The 11,563-nt window shown below is 41.3% G+C and overlaps 1 protein-coding gene across 2 annotated transcripts in view; it reads left to right on the top strand.

Annotated features, from left to right (window-relative positions):
• The window catches only part of HAO1 (hydroxyacid oxidase 1), a 56,308-nt gene continuing 47,307 nt past the window's right edge, over positions 2,563–11,563 (top strand). Inside the window, exons 1-2 of one of the 2 annotated variants that reach the window (NM_001243431.1) lie at positions 2,563–2,745; positions 10,005–10,156. In NM_001243431.1, coding sequence (NP_001230360.1) covers positions 2,609–2,745; positions 10,005–10,156 — 289 coding nt within the window. In that variant the 5' untranslated portion in view covers positions 2,563–2,608. The remainder of the gene's footprint in view (positions 2,746–10,004; positions 10,157–11,563) is intronic. The other variant, XM_021077275.1, reaches the window with a different exon arrangement.

The following is an 11,563-nucleotide window of genomic DNA, read 5'->3' as shown; positions in this document are numbered from 1 at the left end:
GGGGGAATGTAGCCTCTAGCAGCTTGAACAAGGCCTGAACGTGTCCTGTTTTGCCCTCACAATCTCACTTCACAGAGTCCTAGTGAATTTTATAGAATGTATTGTCTCAGAAAGAATGTGAGGTATTTAAACAACGTAATTACCACAAATTAACAAAAGCTGTTCTAAACTCAATCACTTCTTTTTGTTCTCTCCACCAAGAGATTAATTAAGCAATGTCAGGACTATATTTAGCTTATCCACTAAGCTGGTTCCATACTCTAAATCATCTGTTGGGCTGCAGTTGTGCCGAATAAGAGGGGATTTTTTTTTTAATTTTTATTTTTTATTTTTTATTTTTTTTTTGCTTTTTAGGGCCTTGCCTGTGGCATATGGAAAATCCCAGGCTAGGGGTTGAATTGGAGCTGCAGCTGCCTGCCTACACCACAGCCACAGCAATGCGGGATTGAGCTGCATCTGCAACCTATACCACAGCTCGTGGCAACACCAGATCCTTAACCCACTGAGAGAGGACAGGAATCAAACCTGCATCCTCATGGATCCTAGTTGGGTTCATTAACCGTTGAGCCATGAAAGGAACTCCGGATTTATTTTTTTTAATTCAAATCTCTCTCTCTCTCTCTTTTTTTTTTTTTTTTTTTTTTTTGTCTTTTTGTCTTTTCTTGAGCGGCTCCCTCGGCATATGGAGGTTCCCAGGCTAGGGGTCGATTCGGAGCTGTAGCCGCCAGCCTACGCCAGAGCCACAGCAACGCTGGATCTGAGCCGTGTCTGCAACCTACACCACAGCTCATGGCAACACTGGATCCTTAACCCACTGAGCAAGGCCAGGGATCGAACCTGCAACCTCATGGTTCCTAGTCAGATTCGTTAACCACTGAGCCACGACGGGAACACCTTAATTCAAATATCTTTAAAACTCTTCACTGGAGCTCTCCTGTGGTACAGCAGATTAAGGATCTGGTGTTGGCATGGCAGTGACTCAGGTTACTTCCGTGATGTGGGTTTGATCCCTGGCCTGGGAACATCTGTATGCCAGGGGTGCAGCCAAAAAAAAAAAAAAAAAAAAAAACCTGCTTCTATTCTCTATCCATCTTTGGCTAGCAGTTGTTCTCAAATAATATCATGTATCAGAATCACTTGGAAGGCTAGTTATAGCACAAAAGGCTGTAGAGTTTCTGATTCAGCACAACTGGGGTGGGGCCTGAGAATCTGTGCTTTTAACAAAAGTTCCCTGGTGAGGCTGATTGTTGCTGGTCCAGGGCCACAATTTGGGAAACACTGGCCCTTCAATTCCTTAGTTAACACTAGCACTTGACCTGCTTAAGTTTCATTCTGGAGTGTTAAATTGTCTCTGCATCAAAATTACTTGAGTTGCAAAGTGCTAACAGTTTTAATAACTATAGAAGTTGCAAATAAATGAATAGGTTTCTAAAAGGTCATGCTTTAATCTGCAACTTTTGATCAGTTCTCACAGGAAGTAAGATCTCAGACCAATTTTTATAATGATTTTCTTAGCTGTGCAGTTGAGTTTTTTCTTCTAGAAAGGATTAATGGATTTTCACTTTCCAATAGTATTTCTGAGGCCAATTTAGCTATCATTGAACTGAAGCAAAAAGCAGGCATCTGTGAACTTTGGAATAAACCGATATTGAATTCAATGCTAATCCTAACAGCTGTAAGGTCTTTAATTCCATTAAGGGGTAGTGAGATGGGAAGGAAAGGCAGCTAATACAGGATGAGTTACCAACCAATGGCATTTGTGGGCGACTGAAGCCTGCACCGTAGGATGCACATCTAGGAGTTAACTGCCAGAGGAGTGAGGAATTTCGTATTTATACACCAATTCCCTTAAGCTCTTGGTGTAGGATTGTTCCATGGAGCATTGAGTCCACAGCACTTTAGCCTGCCATGTGGATGGAAAAGTAGGCTCCAAGTTCAAGAGAACATTCTCATACAGGTGCAGGCAGTTGGAATTCAGCAGTTGAATAGCTGGTGAGCCACTTTAAGTGGGGGCTCCCAGGTGGAAATCCAGGACTGACCGATGTCAAAGCCATTGCTATCTTTCTTCTTCCCTTCCTTCCTCCTTTCCTTCTTCCTTCCCTCCCTCCCTCTCTTCCTCCCTTCCTTCCCATCCATTTCATAGGCTCTTTTTCATATATGTGCATGATCCAAATTTGGGAGGAAAATGAGTGGATGGCACATTCTGGGTACCAATTAAATAGCCAAGTCACACACCGTGGGAATGAAGCAGCCTTAGGAAGAACTGAGCCAAGAGGGGTTTCATGCAAGTACTTCTCTAGGTCTTTAATTTTTGACTCATTCTTATGCCTTTTTAACATGACAGACACCTAATCCCCTTCTGCTGCCTCTCCAGCCCAATTTTTTGTGGCTTAGGTGTACCTGCTCTTTGGCAGACAGCTGCAAAAGAAATTTCAAAGTCTAAGCATATGTTTGCTCACTTACTGTAAGCAACAGAGAAGGAAATCTGAACTTTGGAAAAAGTCTATTAATAATTGACAAATAGCAGAATTGTCAGGATGTAGAAAGCAATACAGAAAAAAAAAAAACAAACAAAAAACCATCCTGGCGTTTGCAATAACCCAGGAAAATGTTCACCCGGCTTGTCTGTATCAGTGATTATGAGCAACATGCTAAATCCATACTTCAGAAGTCTATATATGACTATTATAAGTCTGGGGCAAATGATCAGGAAACCTTGGCTGATAATATTGCAGCATTTTCCAGGTAAGAATATTTTTTTAAATCATGCTTTGAGATTACACATGGACATTCTACCAGAGCAAGATCAGTTTCTGTGTTGATAGTGTGAAATTATTTGTCTAGACAATATGCTTATTAGAGAGGGGGCAATTCATGGGGCTGTGAGACATATTGATCTTTAAACTTGTTTTAAAATAAAAATATCCCAAGCCTGGCAATCTTGGACAGCTGACAGAAAAAAAAATCTAACCCTAAGTTTCCTCACTTGAAATGACGTGGATGATTCATTTAACTGTGTATAAAAATAGTGACAGATTCTGACTCTGTTTTCTTTTTCTTTGAGGCTGACAGAGTGTATGTTTATGGTGGAGAAAGCCATTCGTATTAAATGCAAGATAGCCATCTTATCTGGTGGAACCAGATCGGATTGTTCTCTCAAATGTTCTCATCCTTCTGGCTTGCCATTATCATTCATTCTGATTACTATTGTCTAAACTTTCACTTGAGCTTTCAATTGGCCTAAAGAACATTAATCTTTCAGCTTTGCTGTTTCATCTCTAAAGTGCTTCATCTCTCTTCCCAAATTAGTTTTCCCTTGACTTTCATATTTCAAGATCCAACATGGTGGATGTCATGGTTTATGGTTTCTGTTTGTAATAAAAACAAGAAACAAAATAACTCTAAAGGAGTGCTTTTCTCTCAAGGCAGTTAGGAAATGGTTTATTTGCTGGAGCAGGGGAAGAGAGCCTTCAATATACTATAGTCTTTGAAGCTCATTGATCTTTTCTTCCAGCCATTAGTAAAGCCAATGAATGTCATGAGTACTCATTGATGGTGATAAATTAAAGAAAAAAAAGGCAGAAAGTATCCAAAGGAAAGAATCTACCTTCCTCCTTGATTTCTTCTTTAGCCCCTAGAGCAAAATCACTCAAAATCACTTTTCTACTTGTCAACTGGGAGAAATGAAATCATTCTACACAAGGTGGTTGCTGGCAAGCAGACTGATTCACCTGCAAATCAGTGTAGGAGCTTGAGAGTTGAAGTGGGGCCTCCCCTAAACTCCTTCAAGCCTTGACTTTGTCTTGGATTTTCTTTGCAACAAAAATGGCATTTTAAAAAAGCTAGGGGGAGCCATGGGAAGAGAAAAGTTGGCTGAGAGTGGAGGGGCTTAAAATTCTGCATGATCTTTTTTTCCAACCATTATGGAATTTTTTAGATCCTTTTGATATTTTCTGCTCTTGAGAGATGCTCGTTTTTGGACCTGTTTCAGCTGTTCGCCAGGTAGTGTGGTTTGCCTCTTAGTAGTCTCCTGAAAATGACACTTGAACCCAAACAGGTAATTTTAACCAGGGACATTCCAGGCCTTTGACAATCTGATGGCGTTGGTATCTCTTAGCATGACTCAGGTCGAAATACTTAGGTGACCATCTACTCCATTAATATATGATCTTCCTCAGCCTTAATGCCCTTCACCTCACGCTAGTTGATTAATTACCTTACACATTGAGAATCTCAATGGGCTAGACTCAGTACTGCATGCTGAGGATAAAGCAGTGAGTGACAGAAAGTTCTTGTCCACAGGCATTTACATTCCAATGGAAGCACATTGACCTTTGGCCTCCATAATGGTAGTAGGTTGAATTGATGCAAAATGGACATAAAACAATCAGCCCAGTGGGGGCCTCTAAGAGGGAGCAGAGGGGTGCAGCAAAGCAGGCAGACCACCTCTATCCTACCCCAGAAATTCTAGAAATCTTGTGAGACCTAAGTTCTGGTGACTTCCAAGCCCTGGACCAGAAAAGTACCTCCTGCTGGAGTTCCCACTGTGGCTCAGTGGGTTAAGGAGCCAACATTGTCTCTGTGAGGATGCAGGTTTGATCCCTGGCCTCGCTCAGGGGGTTAAGGATCCAGTATTGCTGTGAGCTGTGGTGTGGGTTGCAGATACAGCTTGGATCTGATGTTGCTGTGGCTGTGGCTTAGGCCACAGCTGCAGCTCCAACTTGACTCCTGACTTGGGAACTTCTGTATTCTGAAGGTATGGCCATGAAAAGAAAAAAAAAGTTCTTCTTGGGAGTTTTCCCAGCCCATTCAGCCTAAGGACAGATCTTAGGGGCAGGACACAACTGATGAGAATGAGTTTTGAATGCCACCTTTTCCATGAACTTTGATCCTTGTCTTTTGTTCAGCTTTAAGTGAGGGAAAATGTCTTAATTTTCTCTGGGGGAGGGCAGATGATATTTTATTATCAAACAGCTGAGGAGTTTTTATGGCCTGTACAAACATTGCCTATACCATCTCAAATCCTCTTTTGCTGGGTCACGCCTAACCCTGTATCAGCAAGTTGATCACAGGGAACTAAAAACAGAGCTTCTGTCGTGGTGGTAGGTCTGGTTGTTAGGTTGAAGGCAATCAATCTGAAAGCTCTCATTCTGAGTCACATGAAATCTGCAAAGCAGCCAAACCTCAGCTCACCCATTGTGACACAAGGACAGGGTATTTTAAAGACATTTATGCAATGTACCCACCTCCCCATCCTACACGTACAAGCAGAGGTCAATCACAGTGATCCCTTTTATTTCTGCATGCGGCTCTGACATGACCAAGCAGTGACCGGGGTATGTTTCTCAGTAAGCTTGGGGCTTTGACACTATTGTGTCTGCTCCCCAATATAAAAAAAGGACAGAAAAGGTCAAAGAGACAGAACCACCCAGAAGAACAGAGTTTCCTCTTGCAAACATGACAAGAACAGAGAAAATGTCAGCTGGCGAAGTTTTGCTTGGACTGACCTGATTGGAGTTAATTTTCAAAAGAACAGTCCTTCGATTCTCTTACACATTAACTCAGAGTATCTTTCTAAACCATGGCCTGTACATATTTTGTGGCTTCTTGGGAAATTATCATTGGTGGAAAATAACTCTCCAATGTGGGTGTTCTAATAGTTCTCCAATTCAGGACTTCAAAGTTCTGTGATATTGGAACTTTTTCTCTTCTCATCCACGGTGTGTCACTTAGTGACACTGAAAACTGCGTAGTTTTCTTTGAAACAAACAGATGATAAAAGAGAAACCATTCCCCCTCTTTCATATTTGAGAAGAAATATACTCTCACCAGCAGCATCATCAGTATTCTTTTCATAGGTGTAAGTGTCACAGAACCCTTCAGCTTGTTTGCGCAACAGGTGAGTAAGCTGCTCTTCCTCCTGCAGGAAGAAAAGCAGCTTAATTGTCACTTGTTTTTTTTGAAGAGTCACATGGCAGGAACTCATATTCCAGCTCTGCCTCCTCCTCCCTCCTCGCCTCTTCTTCCTCTACACAAACCCTTCTGCCTCTCAATTTTGGACCTCAAAGCTGTGGCTTCTTTATGCAGATAAGTGTTGACAAACCTACACACGTGAACACACACACACACACTATTTCTGAAGTATCATGGAGGCATTCCAAAAATGGCTTGGCTATTTAAATATATTCCCCCCCACCCCCACTGTGTTTTTTTTCAGACTTCCATTCCTGCCTCCTTATTCCTTTAGTTGGGTTCTTTGGAGGTTAAATGTTTTAAAGGTCTCATGACATTGTAAATGAAGGGTAAATAAGATTACAAAAACCGTGGAATATTTTATATACATATATACACACTTTGTATATGTATATACATATATTGTATGTTTTTGGCTTTTTTTTTTTTTTTTTTTTTTAAGGCTGCTCCCATGGCATATGGAAGTTCCCAGTCTTGGGGTCGAATTGGAGCTACAGCTCCTAGCCTACACCACAGCCACAGCAACGGGATCGGAGCTGCATCTGTGACCTACACCACAGCTTACAGCAACATCCTGACCCACTGAGTGAGGCCAGGGATGGAACCTGCATCCTCATGGATGCTAGTTGGCTTTGTTTCTGCTGAGCCACAATGGGAACTCGGCATACATTGTGTTTTTAATGCTCAGAGTAAATAATGAATGTGGAGTAATTAAGATGCAATATGATCATCTCACGGGACGTAAAACATGACTTCAGTGTGCTGCGTTGCTAGGGTTCAGTAACAGCACGTGGCTTTAAAGCGGGGGGATGTGGGATTGTCCCCCTTCATGAGAGTCCCTCCTCTGGGGACTCTGTGTATCACCTGATTTAGGGCAAATTAAAATTGAGGCCCTTGTATATGAGAAGGATCCCCACTTTTGCCCCACTTCCCTTAACTCAGTAAACCTTTGAAAATAGTTTACCATTCAATTGATTCAATTGTTTTGTCAATCTTTGTATCCTTTTTCCAACGTGGAGGTCCCGTGAGAGCACAGTCCAAGGCCATAGTCTTCTACTATTTTATGTAAAATTGTGGGGAAGAAATCACTTACATTGGAGCTGGATGGGGATGGGAAGGGGTAGCTCTGGGAATTACCCAGGGTTAGTTGTAATTGTTCTTTGGAAAATGTCAAAACGTGGAGGATGTTTTTAGAGAATGCACACTTCCCACTCCATTGATCTCATCTCATTTTATCTGGAAACTGCATTATGTGCATAAGATGAGGAGGGTCTATAATTTCATATTCAGGACGGGAAATGCGTGTGGGGAAGTGAGAACAATTATTAAACTGACTGCGCCACCTCGTGGACAAGTATAAAGCTGCTGCCTGGAGATATGGAAGGGTTGAGCCTTGATTTAAAAAGGGGGACTGAATATTTGAAAATGTTCCTTTTGAGACACACACATACACTCACACATACACACCCACATACCCCTGATTCCTTTCAGCTCTGTATGTGATCTTTATAAAAGCTTTATTGTTTCCTCAGCTCTAACTAAATATTAATGCCTTCCAAGGCCAGGATGCCAATGGCTGCTATTAAATCTTTTTCTCTCATTCTAATAATACACTTAGAGACGATTGGTGGTAAAAACGCTCTTCAAGGCTTCTGCCTCTCCCTGTTCAAGGTGGAGATCAAAGAATCATGCTGTTAGTTAGGGTCAGTAGAGAAGAAAAGACTTCCAGCAGCAGAGCATGTAGTGTGACAGAAAATAATGACAATTATGATGTTCAAAGGAATTGCAGAGAAATCACAGTTAAACTTCTTTATTATGCTTTTCAGGGGCTGGATGTTTTCATTTTATTATGTGAGGAAGGGTTCTATTACCAACCCTTAGCTATTCCTCAAAGCAACATCAAGGCAGAATTTCTTCTTCCACTATAGGAAATAGGCTTCAATTAAGAATTGGGAGGTTCACCAACTAGCATCCATGAGGACACAGGTTTGATCCCTGGCCTCGCTCAGTGGGTTAAGGATCAGGCATTGCCATGAGCTGTGGTGCAGGTCACAGACGCGGTTCGGATCTGGTGTTGCTGTGGCTGTGGTGTAGGCTGGCAGCTGTAACTCTGATTCGACCCCTCTCCTGTAAACCTCCGGTGTGGCCCTAAAAAGGCAAAAACAAACAAAACAAAACAAAACAAAAAGGATTGGGAGGTTCAACTTCTCTTGGCTACTCCCTTACTAAATCACACCTCACCATATTAATTAAAAATAATAATCTATCTAGATGCAGAGTTATACCTAGGTCATGAAAGTTGAGTGCTGGTTAGGAAAGGTGAAGAAATATGTGCATTTACTTGTTTATTGCCTTAGTGCTCATCAGAAATGGGGCTGTTTTTTCTTCAGTTTTAATCAGTTACTAATGAGGAGAAATTAATCCTGAATAAATAGGAAGTATAAATTTAGCTAAGAGAAGAAGAACTCGTTTTCCAGTAAATTTTCCAGGTTTGAGTCTTGGTTTGTTAGTAACTTTCATTGCCACACAAAAGAATTGGAGAAAAAGCAATTTTAGTTAAAGTTCAGGGGTCAGAAATTCTTTAGGCCGAACACTCTAGTCTCTGCCAAATAGCAGTTTTGAAGAAAATGCTGAATTAAACTGAAAAAACTTTCCATATCATCATACTTCAAGGGATAAAGCATTCAGATCAAGGATTGTAAAGAAACCACATTATAACTTTAAAAGTAATTGCCTGAAGCTATTATCTGTCAGAAAAAAAAAATGATATAGACATAGGATGTCTTCTTAAGCTCTAATCTAACCCCATGCCATTGTATACCACCTTCAAAATGCCTTGAAGGAAGTGAAATGAAAGCTATATTCACACAAAAATCTTTAAGTGGATCTTTATTGGCTTTATTTATAATCTTTCCAAATTGGGAGCATTTCTAATGTCTCTTATCTTGGGAATGAATAAACAAATGTTTATCCATGTGCTACCTTCTCACAATGGAATACTAGTCACCAATGATACAGAAAAAAACTGTTATTATTATTATTACTTGAGGCCGCACCTGTGGCACATGGAAGTTCCTGGGCCAGGGGTCGAATCAGACACAGCCACAACAACACTTGATCCGAGGCATATGTGTGAGCTTTGCTGCAGCTGGCAGCAATGCCATATCCAGATCCTTAATCCACTGAGCGAGGCCTGGGATTGAACCCACATCCTCACAGATACTATGTCATGTACCTAACTTACTGGCTGAGCCACAATGGATACTCCTTAAGAACAATCACTGATGCACACAGCTATATGGGTGAATCTCAAAAACCTTAGGCTAAGTGAAAGAAGCCAGACTCCAAAGGCTACATACTACAGTTGACCTTTGAACATGGGTTTGAACAGAGCAAGTGCACTTATCATGGATTTTTTTTTCCCCCACTAAATATGTACTACATGATCTGGGGTTGCTTGAATCTGTAGATGGGAAACTGGAGATCTGGAAGGTCAGACTGTAAATTTATACCCGGATTTTTCAGAGCACAGAGGGCTTTCCCACACTGTTTAAGGGTCAACAATATATGACTCCAATTGTAGATGTTCTTGCAAAGTAAGAAAAGTAACACTATAGAAAAAAAAATAATAATCAGAGGTTGTTAAGGGATTGGTTCATTTCACCAAAGAAGGAAATGGAGACCTTTTTCAGGATGGCTGAGCTGTTCTAGATCTTAATTTTCTGGTGAGTCGACAGTAAGCTTTTCTCATAAAGAACTGTACACTCAAATGGGTGAATTCTACGATGTGCTAATTATACATTACTAAGAGCAATGGTTTGAGAAACTCATTATTAATTTCATTGATGACTCTCCATCTTAACAAACATTAAAATAGCCCCATTTTCTTCATCTTTGTAGTGTGCTTGCTAGAAAAATTACAAGAATATTTTCTCTTTCCAACTCAGATGTCATGTCAACATTTTGGTTATACTTTTAAAATTCTAAAACCTCTTTTTTTTTTTTTTTTTTTCTTTTGAAACAAATTCTAGGTGGAAGTTGTATCCACGGATGCTCCGGAATGTGGCTGAAGTAGACCTGTCAACTTCTGTTTTAGGGCAGAGAGTCAGCATGCCCATATGCGTTGGGGCTACTGCTATGCAGTGCATGGCACATGAGGATGGAGAGCTTGCAACCGTGAGAGGTAGGAAGAAGGTCCTTCCTCAGTGGAGTAGAAGCTGATTAACACTTAGTGACACCTTCTCTGTACGCATCAAGCAAACCCTGCCCCTGCCCTGGATGCTTTTATAGTCACAAAAGTTAAGCTTATTGACTGCCATCAACATATGTGTTCTTGCATGTCCTGCTTTTCCATCTTCTAACTATACGTTTCTAGCAAGACAGTTTTTCTTTTCTTTCTTTCTTTCTTTTTTTTTTTTTTTTTTTGCCATGCCTACTGCATGTGGAAGTTCCATGGATGGAACCCATGTCACAGCGGTCACTCATGCTGCTGCAGCGACAATGCCAGATTCTTAACACACTTTGCCACAAGGGAACTCATAGCAAGATACTCTTTGTGTCTCAGTTTTTATCAGCTGTAAAATGGGGATAAAAATAGAACTTATGACCTACTTCCTTAGGTGACTGTGAGGATTAACTAAGGTCATGCACATAAAGTGCTTACAGCAGTGCCTGGCAAAGAGTAGTGGCTCAATAACTTTTAGTTATGAGTATTAATATCAACATCTGAAAACATCAAAGTCTGAGAAATGGGCTCATCTGGGGTCACACTGCTAGGCAGTAAAGAGATAGGACTCAGGCTTGTGGCTACCTAATTTCAAAGCCCTTCCTACTTCCCCCATACTCACATGATTCTCATACTCAAAGAGCAAATATGACTTGGTTGGTTGTATTTTCTGCCATGGTTTTGGACCAGGATTTTTATATGGATGAGTTGTATTCCTAATGGAGCATTTCCAGCCCTCTCGGGGGGAATGATGAGAAATTCAATTGTGATATACAGAAAATCTTTTTTTTTTTCTTTCTGTTTTTAGGGCTGCACCACTGACATATGCAGGGAGTTTCCCAGGCTAGGGGCCAAATCTGAGCTACAGCTGCCAGCCTGTGCCACAGCCACAGCAACACCAAATCTGACCAATGTCTGTGACCTACAACACTGCTCACCACAACGCTGGATCCTTAACCCATTGAGCGAGGCCAGGGATGGAACCCACAACCTTATGGTTCCTAGTTGGGTTTGTTTCTGATACGTCACAATGGGTAACCAGTAATTCTTGATTAGAGCCAATTTATTAACTTCCCAGCTCCCTAACAGCTAGGAACATTTGAAAGTGTATGTGCAGTGATCAATCTCCCACATTCTGCTTCAGAAATGCATATGGGAGTTCCCCTTATGGCTCAGCGGTAACAAACCCAACTAGTATCCATGAGAATGTGGATTTGATCCCTGGCCTTGCTCAGAGGGTTAAGGATCCATCGTTGCCATGAGCTGTGGTGTAGGTCACAGACATGGCTCAGATCTGGCATTGATGTGGCTGTGGCATATGCTGGCAGCTGTAGCTCTGATTCAACCCCTAAGCTGGGAACTTCC

Source organism: Sus scrofa, chromosome 17 (assembly GCF_000003025.6).
Source record: "Sus scrofa isolate TJ Tabasco breed Duroc chromosome 17, Sscrofa11.1, whole genome shotgun sequence".
NCBI lineage: Eukaryota > Metazoa > Chordata > Mammalia > Artiodactyla > Suidae > Sus > Sus scrofa.
The sequence above is the reverse complement of the archived record's forward strand: the minus strand, read 5'-3'. Positions and strand labels throughout refer to the sequence as shown.